Raw genomic sequence first — 20,394 nt, 5'->3', positions numbered from 1 at the left:
GAGGAAATGGTTTGCACTAGATCAAGTTTCCTTTTTAAGATCAATATGAAGAACAGTATTTTTCTAGATTTGCAGGGTTTAGAGTAGCAAAGGAAAAAAGAATCCTAAAGCCCAGGTTTGCTGCTTCTTATACCTGTTTTTACTAATTTTATCTCTTTTGAAAGACAGAAGAAAAGTTCTTATGAATGTTTAACACACAATGGAGGGAAATAATAAGCAACAGTCATGTCAGTGGACTGATTGAGTGCTGTAATTTAGCCAAATGCTTGTGCTTCTGGTGAGACAGAAAAACACATTTAAGCATGTAAAAGGCTATAGTGAAATATGCTATATCCTGCAATAATTTTGAAGTTGTTCTAGTGCATTAAATTTACATGTATTTTAGTGAGACCCGGGAAATTCTCAAAAAAGGGGATGCGCCTTCCATTTCTGTTTTGATAAAACAGTATGGTCTCTTGATTTCTGACATTTGAGACCTAAAAATCTTATTATGTCATACTTCTGAAATGTAAGGTCATAGTTGTAAATCCTGCAACCATCTGACAAACTTCACTGGTGAGAGAGGATGGAGCCAGTGGACACGAGAGTGTGAAATTCAGGCAGGGAAGAAAGTTGGCTGTGAACACAGTGTATTGTGTTACACATTGCACAGATCCCCACAGACATGGTGACATTCTGACAAGGGAAGTGGAAATTTTGGAGAATGTGGAGGTGGAGACTTGGATGAATGGCCGGTGGAGAACCTTGAGTTGCACCTATTTCAGGGAGAATCCATGCTCCTCTTCCTTCCTCGTGGGGTTTGGAGCTTAATGGGTAGACTGGTAAGAGCTGCAACCACTCAAGCATCAGAGATTTCTTCTGGAAAAGGCCACCTTAACATTCCAATCTCAGCTCCCACAGCTGTGGTAGAGGCACCAGCTTGGATCCAGAGAGAAATGCACTGGGGAGCTGTGGAAAGTAAAATGTAGCCTTTGCTTGAACTTTGCATGTAAAATGTTTGACGCACTTTTCTGTCTCTCTGTACAGCTGTTTTTGTTAGAAGAGATGAGGGAGAGGAAGTACGATGGGTACGCCAGAGCCATCCAGAAGGCCTGGAGGAAATACGCAGCCAGGAAAAGATACGTCCAGATGAGAGAAGAAGGTGGGTCAGAACTGCTGCTGCAGGTGTTGCACACGTGGTTCCAGGAACAGGGAGAGGCCCACAAGGGATGAAGGAGATCTCTCCCTCTCTATAGGCAAACAGTGCAGTGCAGGTGACTGTCTGGGAATGACTGCAAGCTGTTGGCTGCCTGAGGTAGCACTGGTGAGGTTGACTGCTCTGCACACACGGATTTCTTGTGCTGGCCAGTGTTTTGCTCTGAAATCAAAGCCAGAGTGAGTAGGACAGACATCAGAGATGCTCCAGGGGAATCGAAAAAGAAAATCCTTCCCACAGTTATGCAGACCTGGATGTTCTGTAGATGATACAATCCAATCCAAGGACTCTGCTGCTTGGTTGTGTGTGTTACCTGGGTTGTGTGAAGGAACATTGTGGGTTTGGAAGAGTTAATCCTAAATTTTAAGAAATGAGTGAGGAATTCCTTAGTTCCAGAAGTGCTCCCAATTCACCAGAACTGCTGAGCTTGCCATCAGTGTGTTTCATTAGGAATGAATTTAATGATTGCATACATCCTTACATAAGGATTAGTAGCAGTGCTTCACTGTTTTTTCCATATTATAAACAATTTGTTTATCGCTTCTTGCCAAGAAGTTCTGTGTGAAACAGCTCTTTCAGATCATGAGCTCAGGAAATTTAGTAAATGCTGTTAATCAATGTTTATTTTTGGTATTTAAGCATCAGATCTGTTGCTGAACAAGAAGGAGAGAAGACGGAACAGCCTTAACAGGAATTTTGTGGGAGATTACATAGGCATGGAGGACCACCCAGAGCTGCGCCAGTTTGTGGGCAAACGGGAGAAGATTGATTTTGCAGACACTGTGACTAAGTATGACAGAAGGTTTAAGGTGGGTTTAAGAGCCACATCCACCAGTGATTAGTTCTGCTGGGATTTAGAGTTGTCTCTTCCATCCTGTAACAGAAACTCCACCAGGCTGGAGTCACATCATCCAGGACACCAGCTTGAGTAAAGTGTCTTTGATTTAAAGACTGATCGGGAAGCAGTTAGAGCCTTGTGATCAGGACTCTGCTGTTACCAAGCCTGTTGTCTCAGGATCAAGGTGTGATCAGAACACTGCTGTTACCAAGCCTCTTGTCCCAGGATGAAGGCTTTATGGGACTTGCTGGGCAGAAAAGCTGCACTACTTAGGAAAGGGGGAACAAAACTAACTTTCCTGTCCTGTGCAGTCTGATGTGATTAACCCCAGCAGTACTTTTTTCACTTGAACCAAAGACTAACAGTGTTGCCCCAAATCATAGCATTTCATATATCAGTGCAGTGATCCCTGCACAGCTGTGCATTTTCAAACCATGTTGTGTTTCAGAGCGTGAAGAGGGACCTTGTCCTCACCCCCAAGTGCATTTACCTGATCGGGCGGGAGAAGGTAAAGCAGGGCCCAGAGAAAGGCCAAGTGAAGGAAGTCCTAAAGCGAAGGATGGAAATGGAGAGAATCCTCTCTGTTTCTTTAAGGTCAGTACCTTAAATATATGGGCAGAGAAACCTTCTTACAGGCATTTTCCAGTACTCAAAACCAGCAGATTTCACATTTTTGGAGAACTCTTCACAGATATTGCAAGATTAGGGAAAGGTCTGCAAGATGTGTCTGCTCACAGTACCACTTTGAAAATCTGTGGTTTGTTTAACATACAGATTTTTAATGCTGGTTGCAATAAAATAACTCTGGTAGATCTAGGTCAAAGATGGGAGTGGAACCTGTGTGCAGTGCTCCAGGTTTGGACTGTGTGCTGTGCCTGGCCTGTGGCATTCCAAAGGCAGTGTCACACTGAGGCAGCCAGAGCAGAGCTGCTGGCCAAGCTGGTGAAAGCTGTTACACTCTTCTCACATGTAGATAACAGCTCCACAGAACCTCCTGAAGCAGAACCAGATGTGCTTCAGTTCAGAGGAAATAATGTAGGTTACTTAATGTCTAATAATGTTTTGGATTTAGCTTCTAGATTTTACTTTGTTGTAAAACACATTGATGTTTGTATAGACTCAGAATTGCGAGCTATCAAACTGTCCATGTGTTCCTCAAAACCAAACCTTAAAGAACCTATGGGGACAAAAGGGCTTTTCCCTCTTATGTTACTATGGCTTGAGGTAAAAATGGATCTTGATCAAGGGATCTCTTAAATCAGTATTGATGTGGCTGAGCAGGGATGCAGCTTTAAGAGCACATGTTTTTTTCCTAGCAGCAATTATTGTAAAATGACTAAGTAGTATTCCTCTCTCTCAAAAGGGATCGTTTCAGATATTCCATTATAAATTCCTGAAAAAAACCCTGTTCTCAGAAAGCAAGGCTCCATAATTAATGCTGCTTGGACTTTGTTATGTTTTTAAAAATTACCCATGAGTGCTCTGTGAATGTCATTATAGTGCTGGCTGTATTTGCTGATGAAATTTTGAACTGACTGGTATATGCTCTGATTTCCTTGCAGCACCATGCAGGATGACATTTTCATTCTACATGAACAGGAATATGACAGTTTGCTCGAATCAGTCTTCAAAACTGAGTTTTTAAGCCTCTTATCAAAACGATATGAAGAGAAAACACAAAGAAAACTACCTCTGAAATTTAGCAATACGTGAGTTATGGCTTTTTTCAGTGGGCCTTTAAGGATAAATGTTCTTTGTTCTTGCTGCCAAGGCAAATGAGTGCTAGTTGTGGAGCCCTGACACCATGCTTTATTTTAAAATAATAGGAGGTAGCACAGTGTAAAAATATGTATGTGCAGGGAGACCAGACTTCGTGGTTGCCTTGTCAGAGGAACAGGTTAGGATTATAACAGTCTGAAATTCTGAAGTTGGTTGTGGGTGCAAAGCATTGCAGGGTGAAAGAATAATTCTAAAAAAAAACCCCATTAATTAAATTATATTGGGAACAGTTTTTTTAGAAACAAGCTTGGAAAACTACAGAGTGTTTGATGTGCATTTGAGCTGTAAGGACATCCTGGAAGCTATCCCAGCAAACATGTGCTTTTGTTGATACTTCTACCCATTAAGCAGATGAGCAGCAGCAGGCCTTGGATTTGTATGTTTATTTTATTGCCTTCAAAAAACTGGAAGAAATACAAGGCTACTGGAGATCATTATTTTCATTTGGAAAGGGTGTAGAGGGACAATTGAAGTGTGGAGCATTATTATAGCATGCACTGCTGTACACTGGGAATCTAAAGCCAGGATCAGGACCCCACTTCTGGGGTCTTGCCCAAAACCAAAACATGATTTTTTTAATCTCATATCTTGAGTACAGTTCAGAGGAGATGGATAGTGTGGAAAGAATATATATATATATATGTAATATATATATAGTGTGTGTGTGTGTGCGCTTACATGGAAAAAAATGTAAATTGAAAAGACTGTGTGTCCAAAACATTCAGTCCCAGAACATGCACAAGGCCTGCCCCAAAGCATATACATCTGTACATCTGATATATATCTACATCTAACAGTATATGCAGAAGAATGTTCAGAAGTGGAGCACTCCAGCTGCTCCAGCAGAGTCTGCTGCAGAGGCAGTGATGTCTGAGGGCAGACACGTCTCTTCCTTGGACCTTGGCACATTTTTATTCAAAGCTCTCTGTCTTCTCTTGGGCATCTTAAACCTCCTTTCAGTAGCTCTACCAGGAAAGTTAAAACATCAATTAAGAAGAACATTTTTTTAAAAAAGGCATGAAAATAAGATTTAATTAGGTGGTTTATGGCACTCAGGGAATGCAGGTTCTCAGTCTAAGCTTCGCATTTTTATAATTCTCTTATCTGCTGCCAAGTGATATTGTCTTGATTTGACACAGAAATGCTGGGTTTAATTCATGTGTTCATCTGCTTCTGTTAGACTTGAAGTGAAGCTGAAGAAGGAGAGCTGGGGGCCCTGGAGCAGTGGTGGCTCTCGACAAGTGCAGTTCCTGCAGGGCCAGGGAGACGTGGCCCTTCTCAAGCCAAGTAACAAAGTGCTGCAGATCAGCATCGGGCCAGGGCTGCCAAAGAATTCCCGTGAGTAGGAATTGCCTCGAGAAATTACAGAATGGTTCACTCTTTCTGACCTTGCTTGGCTTTAGCCTCACCATGTTCTTAGTTATTTCTCTGTAACACTTAAAAGATGACCCTAATTATAGAGCAGAATTCCTTGCTGCTGTACAGTTGTGCTGGAATTTTGTTCCTTTCACTATGTACCAGTGGTTCCTGAAATGCCTGAAATTCTTTCCCCTGCAGCAGAAGAGGGCATTTAACCATGTGAGTAGTACAAAAGGCAGTTAGCCAAGCATTTTGGGACAGTTTCACCCTGCTCTGAGCTTCTGCAGTTCCTACACACCTGCTGATGGAAGGTCTGCATCGGGACAGGTGGTGACATGAAGAAATGTAATATCTGTACATCACCAAAGATCGAGCTGCAAATACATCAGCCTCTTGAATTTTGTGCCCTGCCTTTCTCTCATGCTAATTGCTGTTCAGGAGCAGCAGAGTCAGAAGTACTGCTGTGCCAGTTATCCATGGTTGTGAACAAGTTCATAAAGCTCAGGTGTTCTGGGCCTTCTTTACTGTAGTTGTGAGACAGCTTTGCTTTATGTCCTGTGGTTGAACTGGATCACAAAAGGCAGAAGATGCCAAAGTCATCCTTGTTGCACCTAAGGCTTTGGAACAGCCTGGCCAACAGAGTCAGATTCCTTATTCCTGAAGATCAGCACTGTTGAATCACAGAGCAGGGGCTCTGGACTGACTTAATTAATGTAACTCTGAAAGGATAACAGAATATTGCTGGTTTCTTTTAGGTCCTACTAGACGGAACCTTACCCAAAGTAGAGGGTATTCCAACAGGTCTCAAAGTCAGACTTATCCTATGAGAGCTGCACCACCTCCCCCTGGTAAGTCCTCTTAGCCTCAGGCAAAGCAAAATTCCAGGTTAAAACTTTCACTTTACTCTTGTCATCTGATAATTTTTACCCATTAAAAAAAAATCACAGTAAAGGTTTAAATTGCTGTTTAAAAGATCCTGACTGGAAAACATATTTGTAGGCATTTTATGAAGTGTACTGTTGGAGTCTGCAGACAATTGAACTGGTATTCCCCCAGAGGTGTCCTTGTTGTTGTGGATGCTGACTTGTTCAGCCACTAACACTAACCCTGTAGCCTTCTTCACTGCCAAGGGTAAAAGCTGTGTGCTTGTCAAGCCACAGACAATGCTTTGCAGTGAAACTGCTTTCAGTGCCAGTAAACCACAGAATGCAATTTATGTCTCATTGTCCTGCCCTGTTAAACATGTAACCAGCTCTGGTGTGTGCTGGGGCAGATCAGCTGTGCCAGTAAACAGCCTGGCTTTTTCTGCAGGGGACTGATGTCATTTTAGGGTGTTTCACTTCTGCCCTCAGGAGATACGATTAATTTTGCCTGTGAACTCAGAGGGCAGAACAATATTCCATTGACCCAACGTTTCCCAAGAGGTTTTTTTTTTCACTTACACTCCCAGAGTACTTTTTTTTTTTTAACAAAGGCTTCTCTTTCAGTCAGTTGCTGTTTATGGAGAAGAACAATGCTAGTGGTGGAAGTTTGGGGGTGTGACCAGTCTTGGTCACCAGATTAACTAGACAATTCCAAATCCTCACAGCTGTATGAGTCAAACTCAGGACTGTGTGATCTGCAAGAACTGCTTGAAGTGGGAAATTACTGGAAAGAGCTGACCTGTCAGCAAATGAGACAGTGAACAGTAACATTGTGGGCCATTGTCCTGAGCATTTTAAATGGATTCTACTGTTTTCAGACCTGTTTTGAAATCAATGGTCCAGTAGCTGAACAGACTGTTATGTCTATGTTCAGAAGAACCCAAACCTTTATTTATGTAACCATAATGTCAGTGCCATACATTGCAAAGTGAGGTTTATTTATGGCTGCTTAAGCTCTGCTGCAGTATCAAGAGAATATCAGAAGCAGATACCAGCTGTTGAAGGCAGTAAGGTTTTTCCCAGTGTCATGATTATGAATTCTCCTCTCTGCACAGCTGTTCATTCTGCTGATTTTTAACAGGCATAATCAAAGTGGAAAAAGGACAGGTTCACCCACATCACTAAACAAACTGATTTTGAATATAAGCCTAGCTGCCATTTTATTCAGTAGGGGCTTTAGGAATGTAAAGCATGGAGAGGAGCTCCTTAGGCCCTGATCCTGCTAGTAGCTGAGACATGGGTGGGTTTGCTTTAAATTCAATTTAGAGTCCTAATTAGTTATTTAAAGGCATTTACCCATGTCATCACCTAGAAAATTCAAACTCCTTTTCAACTATCAAAGTAGCAGCAAGGTGGGTTTTTTAAACAAAGCTAATTGAAAAACCCCAAGTTCCCCCCCTTTGCTTATTAAAATAGACAAGTAGTTATGGCAACTTAATAAAAACAGTCAAATTCCCTGAATATGGGGTAGACTAAGTTTGAACTTCACAAGAAAAAGAAGAAAAGACTCCCAGCAATTCTGGCTAGTTTGGGATTAACCCTTATCTGGATAAAAAGTTATGCAGTGTTTTAAAGAGTGGCACCACATTCACTAACAGCTGAATTTGGCTGAGAGCCAATCCTCTTGTTTGCTTGTAACATTCAAAGCCCATGTCTTAAGCTTGAGCACAAGCCCATGAAGTTGTGAACCCAAAACAGGTCGTCAGCAGACCAGAAACTGGGTGTACATCACCATTTGAACATGAATTTGTTTTCAGGCTCCTTGGTGGGTGAGGCTCTGACAGTTGGACCTGAGGGCTGAGCCATCAACACGAGGGAAAAGTTACCTTTATTGAACTGGAGTTTGGACTGGATGTGTTCACACTTTATTTACTTCCAGGTCAGCAGCAAAATGGAGTAATAAATCCCCCACAGTCCACGGCCCATCCTCATGTGCCAGGAAATCAATGGGCTGCTCAGAAAAACCTGTACACGAGTATGACACGACCAGCTTTGCCACGGCAAACGTCAGGAGGGTCAGGCAGGATCTCACAGCAGCCAGAAAGCTTGGATTTCTTGAAAGTACCTGACCAAGGAGCAGCTGGGTAAGATTTTACATCAAATCTGATAAAAAGATGTCCATTTTTTGTTTATAGCTTCACACACAAATTGTTGGTGACTGATAACAGTGTGTACATGGGTGACTAGACTGTGCTGTTGAGCTGTACTCAAAGGTATCATCATCTTCCATGGGATCCCAAACACATATTCCATCATAAAGGTGAAGCAGCTCTAGTTTGATATCTTAAAATTGAATGTTAAAATTTTTAATGCCTTCAAGTTTTTCAGTGACCTACCAGTTTCTACTTTAACTCAGCCCTTATTCCAGTCTCTAATGAACATCAGTGGAGCTTTACTATAGTGGGAATCTGAGGGTCACTTACTTGTCCAAGACTGCTGCCTATTCAGCAGTTCCATGGAAAAAGAAGAAAAAAGAATGTGGTTTAGAGGAAACAGTTTGGTGATGACTTCCTATTTGTGTGATTTAATTCTGATATAACCCAGTCTCAGATAAATTACAGTTAGTAACAGCTGGTTGTCCCAGGGCATATTAAATCAAGGGAAGTTAAATTAGCAGATAAGAATAAAAATCCACTGTGATAAGGTGTAATGCAGTAACTTTGCAGAGCAATGGTTCGTGCAGACACAACTCTGTACTCCACAGCTCTTCAAGTAAACACCTGATAAATATCTCCTTGTTATGTAGGAAAACCCCATGTGTGTTGAACAAGCCATCATTCTTATATCTTTGTCCAAATAACACTGAGGGAAAAACCAAAGGGAATTTAGATTTTTTTCCTGTGAAGAACTCTGCTTGTAATTTAAGAGTTGTGTCTTCCTCAGCTTCTCTTCCTCCAAACAGTCCCTCTCTTTCCCTCCCTTCCAGCAGCTCTTTCCCTGCTGCACAGTGAGAGCCCCTCTAGGCAGACACTCCTGGCAGCAGTTGGCTTTACCTGGCACCAGTGCCCTCACTGACTCAGGGCAGTCCTTGCTCACCACTACAGCTGGAGCACCAGGTATCCCCTGGAGGTGCTGGAGAAGTTTGAAGTAAAACCTGAGACACTGCTGTAGTATGAATTTTGCCTGAGGAACTGCCCAAGGATTTAAAAGCCTCCCACGAATCCCATCCTGACACACATTCTTTTCCCCTCCTATACATTGTGAACTGCAGTAACACAGCAGTGACATGCCCTGTTCCAGGATGTTTCTTGCTCCTTACTGACACTTTAGCAGTCATGGTACTTCTACTCAGAGCTGTCAGTTGGGACCCAAACTCCCAGGCCTAACAGCAAATCCTTTTGCTAAATGTGCAAGAGCTAGCACCTGGGGTAATCTGGGAGAAATCAAGGTTAAATCAAACTTTCACCAGGTTTCCACCTGACTTTCTGCAGCCCTTTAACACAATTGCTCTCAGCCCTGAAATACTCTGAGATTATGTGGAACAGCTCAGTCCCCTTCTCCAGTGATCCACATAAATGAGGGTTCTTAAGAGGCAGAAAAAAAACCCAATCCAACTTATTTTTAATGATATCAAGAGCAACTTTTTGTACAAACAGACCCCTCTCAGCTGTCAGTCAACAGAAAAGCTCCCTGCACTAACTTCTGTTGGCCTAAGTATTTTTCCTGTGTGATCCAACTGGCTGATTTAGCATATTACTTACACTGTTGCTTCTAGTGAGCATTGGACACCTCACAGAAATCAAATAATACATAAGTGTGCACAATTGATAGATGTGGAGTATCAAAAGTGCACAGGGTTCCTAAGTAGAGTCTTTCTAGTTCCTAAACACAAAGAGCCCTTGAGCAGAATTAGGCACATAAAGAGGCCTTTTCAGTTGTACTAATGGCAGTCATTTCCCCCCACTGTGCATCAAGTGTTAGCCATTCAAGCATATTTAGAGCATTTTTCTGTTTAAGATTAATCTTCAAATAAGAAAGAAATCAGAAACAAGTTATTTTAACATTTCCAAACTGTCAGCACATGCTAACACCTTCAGACACCTCCATCTTGTAATAACTTTCATGCCTTTAAGTGGTGAAATTTTCTCAGTGCATGTCACCTTCTTTTGTTAAAGCTGTTTTACTAATAATAGACTCTACTTTGTCTGGAGACTACACAAAAACTCATAAGCTGCAGGGTAAAGCCCTTGTGATTTCTGTCAGCAGCTGTGACTGACACATGTATTGCTGTAAAACGCAGCAGCCACCAAGTACATGATGATAGGAACCATCAGGTTGGATTCAAAAGATCATTTACATCACATACCACAGTTCCTGATGCTGTGGGTGTGCACCAACAACCCCCTGTTTCAGTCTCAGGAGTTCACAAGGATGATTAGGAAGCATTAAAGCTTCTGTCACTGCATTAACACTTAAACTATGGTCAGTGTAGTCCAAGGGAAGGAAAAGAGCAAACAATAAAACACAGTGTTAGAACATCCTGAATATCTGCCCCAGTTTTCACCCAGTAACTGTGTATACTCATAGTAGAAAACCCCCAGCAAAGAGCCACAGCAGTAACTGCAACCAGAACAAGTAGGGAACAGGCACCCATCGCTCCCCTCCAGTGGATGCTTTTATGTATCAATCTTACCAGAAAGTGCCTATAACCAACAATGTAGAAGGTTCCTGTTTTACTTCTTGACTTTTAAGTTGAATTGGCCAACTCTTTAAAGAGAATTCACTGGAATATTGTATCAGGTGATTATATAGATATTAAATAGATGTCTAAATCATCAGTTTGGTTTATCACATCTTACCTGAAAAAAGATGCTGCTCTCTTTTGCACTGAGGTAGGTGCTCAGTAGAGTGTGTTTTCTATGTGAGGGCCTAATGTAGATAACATTTATTACTATATACCACGTACTTTTGGTAGTGGTAAAGTTGCTGTTGAAGCAAGTGGTTATTTCTGTCACAGTGAAACAGGTTGCAAGGCCTGATAAAAAGCATTCTTGAGAACCCCCCAGCAGAATTCCCTGGGAACATAAAAGCATGTTCCCACCAGCAGAACAGCTCAGTTAAGCTGTTCTTGTTCTACTGTGGTTGAACAGAAGCTGAGCTACTTTTCCAAGACTTGTGCTGAATTCCTTAATTTCCATACATAGGTCCAGGTTTCACAACATACTCTATTTCAGGAATAGTCAATACAGTGCTACAGAGCAGGAGATCTCCCCCATGTTAGATAGGAGCATTTTAGTTCTCAATTTATAACCTGTACTTTAAAGATTATTTTCTGGTGCAGTTCACAACACAAAGAACTAGACAGAGGTGTATTGACAAATATTAGGCCTAGGACTTTGTGTAACTAACTACAAACCTTTTCTGCAAAAGCTGTGTAATGTTATCATGACATTTACATGACATGATCATAGTTCATTCTCCTCCATATCATTACACCATTTTCAGTCATTCAGCACATTTATTATTAATTTTAAACTGACATATTGAGTCTAATACCTGTTCTCTCTTCCAGCCTTTATTAGCTGATGAGCTGGCAAAATGCATTTCTTCCCTCTTTCCCCTTCCTAATCTTTGGAGTGGTCACAGCTGTGACAGGTTGTGCAGCATCTCCCCTGCTGCTCCAGAGTTGGCTGTAACAGAACAAGTCCGTAGATGGCCCTGGAGTCTGAGGCAACTTAAAAGAGATGCAGTCTTTGTTACAGCTTAGTCACAAGAATGGTAAAGTAGCAAGCCTGTGAGCTAGAACTTTGTTTTTAATACTGAAAACTAAATCCTTGGTGACGTTGGGGCAAGGGGAGAGACAGCCTAAGCTGTGGAGATACAAAGATCTGCATGAACTGCATGTGCACAGTTGCTTCCATTTCAGCCTGAGCACTAAAACTTCTCTGCATTTGAACTGCTGTTTGGAAGTACTTACCATCTATTTCTGTAGGAAACAAATGGCAACTCTCTTCCTGTCACAGGGAAGTCTCATACTGCTGTTTTTAATTGTTGTGACATAAGAAAACCGTTTTTCTCTTGTTCTGTGATATTCTTTAAAATTAATTCAGTAAGACAGAGGGGTTTGGAAAAGCTTTGGTTCAAGTCCTAGGCTTTGAAACACATGAACATTCTTTTCTCCCCTCAGTGTTCGCAGGCAGACCACGAACCGCCCCCCACCAGCTGGAGGAAGGCCTAAACCCCAGCCCAAGCCTAAGCCTCAGGTCCCTCAGTGCAGGGCACTGTATGCATACGATGCTCAGGACACGGACGAGCTCAGCTTTAACGCCAACGACGTGATCGACATCATCAAAGAAGGTACGGGGGAGAAAGGGTTTGTTACTTCAGCACTTGAAGGCACAGGGCCAGAAGGAAGGACAAGTCTTTCCAGGCCACCCCACAGTTACCTTGCAAGTTTCTCTGATAGCTCAGGGAGCAGAGGAGCCTCCAGACCCACACCAACCAAACCAGTTCACTCCACAGCACGTCTGAGACAGATCTGTGACATGAATCACAGGGTACTGCAGAGCTGCAAGTTTAGTCAGAGAGTAATTCTACCACAGATGACTGTCATCTAGATTAAAATCAACCTAAGCCACAGCTGTAGGACAAGAATTAAAAAGTAATCAAGCAGTTCCAGCTCTGGGTCTCAAAAGCAACATCCTAAGGCAAAGTCATGTGGCCAAAAGATGAGCAAGCTCAGGTTCTGCAAACCATGTCCCCTCATTCCTCCCCAAGAAACCTCTCACTGTGGCACAGCTTTGCAAGGCTGCACCAAGAAGTGTAACAAAAAGCCTTAAAGAACCTGACTACTTACCTTGCTGTCTTTGTTACAGATCCTTCTGGCTGGTGGACGGGAAGACTACGAGGGAAACAAGGTCTGTTTCCCAACAATTATGTCACCAAGATATAAAAGACTGTCAGAGAAAAATTGGCAGGAAGTTACCAGTGGTTGAAGGCCTTTTCCCTTGCCTTCAGGACATTGTTCTTCCAAGATTTGCTGTTCTCAGCAGTGTTTTCCCCAGTAAAGTTGTACATGAGCAGGAAGAGTTACCCACAGCACAGACTGTGATCTTTTGTCTCAGAAGCATACAGCAATGGACATACTGATTAATTATTTATTATATTTAAAACCTGGTTTAAACACCTGATAAGTGAAGAATACTCAAACCTACCATCTTCCTGAAACAGGTGCTTTACAGCCTGGGACCAGGGACTGAGAAAGGGGTGTATTTAATAAGTGCCTTCAGCTGAATATCAGTAACCTTTTTTAAATATCTACTGAAGATAATGTTAAATGCACATTTCCTCTAATGCAGATCATTCTGGGGAACATGTTAAGTATGCTGCTATGTCAAAAAGATTTAGGCTCATTTGGGATATTACCACCATCTAAAAAACTACTGTGATGGTCTATTTAAGTAATTCTGTACAGAGATGTAATGGAACTAGTTTGTGTTTAGGGACTCCAACAGGCACTGTAAGAAGTTAAAAAAGAAAACCACATAGTACTGTATGCTATACAATGTTGCCTTCTTCAAGATTTATATTATAATATGGCTGGCCCATGTTGGTTTTATGTTTATTGTTTTACCTGTTAAAAGAAGTGTGTCTATAAATGTACAGTTCTGCATAGAAAGAAATTGTATTCTGTATATAAAAACTGAGTATAACAGAAACATGTATGAATGTATTATGTAGTAGTCCACTGTTCTTAGTAGTACTGCTAGAATTTTTATGCCAGGTACTTACAGATCTGCACTACTCCTTTTAAATGGTAAAAGCACAAGTGTTACTGCTTAAGTCTGATTGCCTCCCACAGCAGAGTGGCTGTTGCTTGCCCTGCAATTACCAGAATTCATGCTTTGCCTTCTGAACCTCCATGAAATAAAACACAGGAAGCAGTTTGCTCAACAGGTCTGTTCTCTGTGCACTTTGTTCTCAGTTCCATGTACAAACTGAGCCCTTCACAACAGTGGCTTTCGGATTTTACTGCACTGAGTTCTAAAGACAAAGCACCCTTCCTTCACTCCAAACCAAATCCTTTTCCTGCAGTGCTGTGCATTGCATTTCGTTCTTGTTAAGAGCAGTTAAAAAAAACCCCTGTGTATGCTGGTAATTATGAGCTGTGTGAACTTTAAGATACAGCTAAAAGTCTTGAATGCCCTCCCTCCTAAATCATCGCCTAATTTAGGCACACAAACTCCATCTTCTTTAGGAGATGACTGACTGTAGAAGCTGTTTCTGAGAGCCAGAAACTAGGACTTCAGCCCAGGGGGGAATTATATATACACACAAGGTATCAAGCTTTCAAAAGAGCATGTGCAGTAAATGCCAGGCTTACTTATCCTATGGGAGAGAAGTCTCCTGCTTCAGAAGATAAAAACCAGTAGCTTCAACATCCTTCCCAGAGGGAAGTACTGAGGTTCTGGTAATTGCTGCAGCACTGGGTTCTTGCCTTCTTCATCAGAGCCTGCACACTCATAAAGAGAAGCTGGAAGAATCATAGAATGGTTGGGGCTGGAAGGGAGGCACTGAGTTTAGTGTAACTTGAAGAATATGAAAAGCTCTGTAATTTACTGTTATACTAATTTAACAAATAAATAAGGTACTGAGGTAGAAAAGTGGCATTACTTAAATGCTTGTATGCCTTGTCAGCATACAGATACATTTAGATTAGAAACAAAGGAAAAGTAAAATGTTCAAAGACAAGGAAGAATCAATTTATGGGGGGGTTGACTCTTATCCCAGGCACAGAGATTTACTGGAGAAGTGGGGGCTGGAGGAGGAAAGAAGTGAGGGTGGGCAAGTGAACAGGTATGAAAAGCTAAGGAGGTTTTTCTTTTCAAGTAGGGCGGGTTTTAAGAGCTGAGCTGGTTTCAGAAGGTCTCATCCCTACAGCTCCACACCTACATCCCCTGCACAGTGCTTAGCATCACAGGAGACTTAGAATTTTCCTACTTTAGCTCCCTTTGTTTAGGCACACAGAGAACATATTGCCTTATGCTGACCTAAACACAAAGATTTACAAGGTTAATACCTGTTAAAGCCAGCCTACTTCTTTCTCCCAACTTGAAGGCAACAAACCACCAAAAAAACCCAAACAAAAAAGCAATCAACCAACAACAACAAAAATAATCAATTCCTGTATACTTCCTTGGGACAAGGCACTGAAATAAAGTACATATTTAGTATTCTTTAAGGTACACCAAAAAAAGATGAACTGTCTGCCTGTCCATTCTAACCTGAAGAGTGAAAACAAGTTAATAAATATAAGGCATTATATATAAAGCCTGGAGATTCTCACTGGAAACCACTGTGGAGAATAATCATCCCCATTTACCTGCAGGTTATATCAATCACCTATTTAGTCAAATGTCCTGCTTGGCCAGCAGGTTGCAGACATGTCTAGGGAGTACCTTAGAGAGTCACACCCAGTGTTGAAAAGAGAGGAGCTTTATTGGTAGGTAGAAAGTTGTGTTACAGAGCAAGTTTAAAACGTCACCTTCCGGGCGAGTCTGCAGAGTCTGTGGGAGGGCTGGAGAATTCTATGTACAAAGAGCAGTGGTTTTACCTCAGCAGACAAGACAAAGTGCACACACACCCCATCAGGCCTTGGCTCTGCCCAGGGTTTTCATAGGAGTGATGCAGCCAGGTCCTTGATTATCTCACTGCTCAGCTGAGGGATAGTGCTGATCATCATGAGTTTGCTGCTTGCATACTTGTTCTTTATAGCCTGCAGAGGCAGAAGGACAGTTACAAAAGACTTACACATACAATACCTATGTTCAGGCAGATGATTTTGGGTCAATTAGCCTGACTGCCTGGAAAACAAGCAAAAAAGACCAGAAGTGAACCAGTCCAAAGTAGATGGAGCACAGTTAGTCTGAAATGTTTTGATGTTAAAACTAATGCAACAGCCTCTCACAGGCTTGTCAGACCAGCATATGCTTTCAGGTAACATACAGAATATTTACCTAAGGAGCCACAATATGCAGCAAAGACATTTAAAAAACATTAAAGAGAAGACTTAAGTCATTATACTTACGGTGTATTTTGTTAACTTCTCATTTACTTTGACCACGTTCTTGGCCATATGTTTCATAGTCATCAGAAGACTGTCTTCTGCATACCCAGTGTAGTATTGTTGCTTTGTGCCCTGCAGCAGAACAGTAGGAAACTTGAGATTTGTGAAGGGGGAAGTGCTGCTCAAGGCACAGGCACTTCAGGCAGCAAACACCCTTAGCTTGAAGCTAAGCCTCAAGTGCTGGAAACTGTAGCTGTCAGTTTAAATGACAGATCCAGAGTAACTTCTGATGTTCAGAAGTCTGGATGTATCAGTTTCAAGGACCATATTTCTACACTGCAGAGGATTTTAAAAGAAGCAATTTTTGCAAGAGTAACCACTACCTGAATTACAATTCACTATTCATGGTCCAGGATTTCATCATGCTACATATATTGCAAGAATTATGAACATCTACCTTTATTTACAGTGTGACCTTCTGTGTTCTCAAGAGAAAAATCCTTTCATACCACAGTGTTCACATTGAAAAAGATAGTTGAACAGCCTAATGTATAGTGGCAGGTAGAAAAAGAAATATACCACTACAATCTCACTGTCATTTGAGCACCAGCATTATTACCATCATTACCAACTTCAACACAAGTTTCTGAAGTACTTGTTTTAGTGGTTCATTTCCATTGACTGAAATAAAAAACCCCTCACAACAAGTTTGATTAAAATACTTACCCATTTGTCATGTCCCAGGATCTTCTGTGACAAGCATAATGCAGCAGCTGCAACCTCTGAAGGACGATGGTGGACCATGTCATAGTCTATCAGTGTCAGCTCCATCAGGTATTTTGCCAGAGTATGTTGCTTAGCGTTGGCCTACCAGATTGAGAGCTTGTTAATACACAGGGTTTCACTTCACTTGATCATAATCATTCAGAATTGATTACTGTATTCAACAACAAAACAAAAATAGTCAGCAAAATCTTTACTGCAGTCTGGGGGCCATCCTCTCTAACAGGCATTCATCTCCACATCCAGACCAGAGTCCCAGTCGGTCTAGACTAGCAGCCATTTGGAATTTACACACAAAGCCAAGTGAGGGATTTTCACAGAAAACTGCACTATCAGGTACTGCAGTGCCCTACTACTGTACTGCTGGGGATACATGTGCTCCTCTGTAACACACAAAAAGGGCAGGGAAGGGCAAAATGACTTAAGGAGAACCTTACTACATCGAGTTACCCAGTGGTGTGTTGAGGTAATTGGAAACCCACTTCAAGTGTGGACAGTTCACCTGAGTAACTACTGAGGTGGGGGAAAAAGGGTTGGATCAAATAGAAAGCTTATCTTTTGATCCTTAAATAACAGTATTTGCAACCAGAAGTTACAAATAAATAACTGCAACACTGGTAGTGTTTTAGGAGTAAATACCCTGATCAACAGGATTAGAAAGATTAAAAGCAAGGGTTCTGCTCTAAGGTATGTTTAGTTTAATGTTTAGTACCACTAAGACTGAACACAGGCCCCAGTAAATACAAACGTGAACTGCTCCTGGCTGCCACAGTGACACTGCCCTGTTACTCCACACGGTGGAGTTTCAGAGCCGAGTATTTCCTCATCCAGCATTTAAGCAGAAGGCAAGTAAGATCACATGATGAAAATGCCAGGAGCAATCCTGACAGACTTTATAAACATAGGAAAGTGCCAGATAACAAGGACAAGCACTCACCTCCCCAGCTTTTGATGCTCTTCTTAAGAAGTGAATTGGAAGAGGTCGTCCCAAATCAAAGTTCAATTCTTTAAGAATAATCATCTCCATTTCTCTTATTTCACTGCTGGTGTAGGCATTGTCAGTAATGTAAACAAAGTCTGCTATATCGGGACACAATATCTCTTCGTATTTTGAAGCTACAAGCATCGCTGTTACACCCACCAGCTGAAGCCTCTTGCGAGGTACTGGATGACTCTGCAACACAGGAATTTAAAAAGCAGGACCCAAAATGTCAAACTCTAAATAAACAGATTCAAATTTATCAGTTTACTATAACAGTATGACAGTGCTCATTCTTATAACATAAATTCTGAGTCAGAAGTGTCTGTATTGACAGGCTCAAAAAGGGCAGCAGCCTCAGAGTTGTTACACTACAATAGCTCTTGCACAGAGAGATTTTGCAGGTTCTTAGATTTGTAAAGAAAGGATAAATCCCAAACTCATTTAAAACCACAGCAATTGAATAAGTCTTGCGATCTGAACCCAAGTTGAAAGGTATCTTACTTGTAAGAAGCGATCTATAAGCGCAACACACATGTACAGCGTCTCCTGCAGGAGGTGGAACCTCGAGTGGACCTGGACCAGCCAGTCCACCAGGATTGCTCTCATGCGCCCGTTGATGGTCCTCCCGTCCAGGTACTGGGGGCGGACAGACTGCTGCAGCTGTGGGGAGAGAGCTGGGTGAGCAGGGAGGTCACCCCACCCTGCAGGGGCGGACAGACTGCTGCAGCTGTGGGGAGAGAGCTGGGTGAGCAGGGAGGTCACCCCACCCTGCAGGGGCAGACAGACTGCTGCAGCTGTGGGGGGGAGAGCTGGGTGAGCAGGGAGGTCACCCCACCCTGCAGGGGCAGACAGACTGCTGCAGCTGTGGGGAGAGAGCTGGGTGAGCAGGGAGGTCACCCCACGCTGCAGGGGCAGACAGACTGCTGCAGCTGTGGGGAGAGAGCTGGGTGAGCAGGGAGGTCACCCCACGCTGCAGGCAGCGGTGCAGATGTGACACAGCGTACCTCAAGCTCTCTCAGATACAGGTAGATGTCCTTGACATAGTCACTGCACAGCTGGGGATTCTCTGAGTCCTCAGCATCAATGTCTTCCACATTGTTGAGCAACACGTCAGAGAAGGCTTGGCACAAATCCTCCTCTTGCATGGATACATCCATAGGGACAGGAGACAAAGCCTAAGGAACACACCATATCTGTTAACACATCTTATGTCTCTACTGCTTAAGTTTCACCGTTCCTTTGTTTCCATGTTTCTCCAGTTACTACCACAATTTCTTTAGACACAAGTTGAAACCAAGCTTGCACTGTAGTGCAGCAAGTTTTCACTGAGATGTCACACAAACAGAATCCAAAGACCTTCTAGTAACTGCCAGCTAAAGCAGAAACTTCATCCTGTACTTCAACAGCTTGTTCTGCCACTTGGAACATCAGCCTGTAAGTACAACATGCATTAAACCAAAACCTCAGTACAGAGGCTTTGCTTTTTCAGCAGACAAACTATTCTGAAGTCAGAGTTCCAAGCTGCAAATCAAAATTAAAAAATCAAAACAGAAACCATCACTTCCTACCTTTGGAACATCAGTTTCCTTAATTACTTGATTCACAGCAGCTGGAGCTTTACGCAGTACAGTTCCATTTGTGGTCTTGCTAGGTCCTTTCACAGGTTTTATGGATGCTTTGGGGCATTCTGTTCTCTGTAGTGAAAACAACTATTATTAGTACAGTGGGGCCAACTCTTCCCCAGACAGAGATTGCAAACGTTCCTTTACCTTAGTTAGGCGTGTTCCTCTTGTTGCAACTTTATTTCCGATTTCTTCCAAGGCAGCCCTTCTGCCAGGAAGGTGAGTTTTTGCTTTACTTCTAAGGTCAGACACAGCATTCTCCATCCCTCTAGTGACCTAAAACGGTAAAATTCCAAAAGTTTAAGAGTCAGACACTAACGATTTGCCAATGCCCAACTCCATTACACCCTCACCACCACTGTACCCGTGTGCCCCTGTGCCTGCTATCCATTGCTCAACCACCTTTTATTTCCTACATTCGTTCAGAGGAAAGTCTCCTCTGTACAGGTTTCAGAGCACTGTACTCTCTGAACTGAGTTGTAAAATTAGAGCAATGCACCCGATCTCATTCTTGGTAAGGTTAAGAGTGCTCACCTCCTATTTCACCCTTTATTATACTTACACATTTTGTAACTACAGCAGCACTCCCAAGAAGACGCAAAAAGCAAGTTCTTTGTTACATATATACCATATAAATTAAAAACTAGGCTATACACGGAAAAATCGATACCCTTTGTTATCCACAGAGAAGAAACTACCAGGGTTCAAGCTTCTCCTGGAGTTCAGTTTAAACCCTTAGACAACCACCAGAGAAAGGTTCTGTAGTCCCTTCCCACACCTCCCCCATTCCATAGCTGTAGTTTTTTCGCTCCCGTTCCGCGGGGGAGGCGCGGGCGGCCAAGGCCGGGAGCGATCCGGGGGCAGGGCCCGCTCTGCGGGGCACGGGGCAGGCCGCTCACAGCCCTCA

At 42.4% G+C, this 20,394-nt stretch overlaps 2 protein-coding genes across 4 annotated transcripts in view; one reads left to right on the top strand and one right to left on the bottom strand.

Annotated features, from left to right (window-relative positions):
- Positions 1-13,752, top strand: part of MYO1E (myosin IE) — a 110,916-nt gene extending 97,164 nt beyond the window's left edge. Inside the window, exons 20-28 of one of the 3 annotated variants that reach the window (XR_001920282.2) lie at positions 1,027-1,141; positions 1,835-2,004; positions 2,482-2,627; positions 3,596-3,742; positions 4,993-5,150; positions 5,927-6,019; positions 7,974-8,178; positions 11,607-11,812; positions 12,222-12,329. Coding sequence is in view for 2 of the 3 variants with exons in the window: in XM_018069830.2 (XP_017925319.2) it covers positions 1,027-1,141; positions 1,835-2,004; positions 2,482-2,627; positions 3,596-3,742; positions 4,993-5,150; positions 5,927-6,019; positions 7,974-8,178; positions 12,222-12,391; positions 12,910-12,986 (1,281 nt within the window). In the remaining variant the exon portion in view is untranslated. Of the gene's footprint in view, positions 1-1,026; positions 1,142-1,834; positions 2,005-2,481; positions 2,628-3,595; positions 3,743-4,992; positions 5,151-5,926; positions 6,020-7,973; positions 8,179-11,606; positions 12,179-12,221; positions 12,392-12,909 lie in introns of those variants that run through there. The other 2 variants (XM_018069830.2, XM_018069831.2) reach the window with 2 other exon arrangements.
- Positions 13,753-15,513: 1,761 nt separating this feature from the next.
- On the bottom strand, positions 15,514-19,757 carry CCNB2 (cyclin B2). The gene is made up of 8 exons (XM_018069538.1): positions 19,635-19,757; positions 19,434-19,559; positions 18,870-19,040; positions 18,367-18,525; positions 17,821-18,057; positions 16,827-16,967; positions 16,122-16,232; positions 15,514-15,809 (listed from the first exon to the last, which is right to left on the bottom strand). Exons 1-8 carry the CDS (start codon positions 19,749-19,751, stop codon positions 15,708-15,710), a joined length of 1,164 nt encoding a protein of 387 aa, XP_017925027.1. The 5' UTR covers positions 19,752-19,757; the 3' UTR covers positions 15,514-15,707.
- Positions 19,758-20,394: the final 637 nt, after the last annotated feature.

The sequence above is a fragment of the Manacus vitellinus genome, unplaced genomic scaffold (assembly GCF_001715985.3).
Source record: "Manacus vitellinus isolate BGI_N305 unplaced genomic scaffold, ASM171598v3 scaffold_16_pilon, whole genome shotgun sequence".
Lineage (NCBI taxonomy): Eukaryota > Metazoa > Chordata > Aves > Passeriformes > Pipridae > Manacus > Manacus vitellinus.
This window is presented reverse-complemented; position numbering and strand designations above follow the sequence as displayed.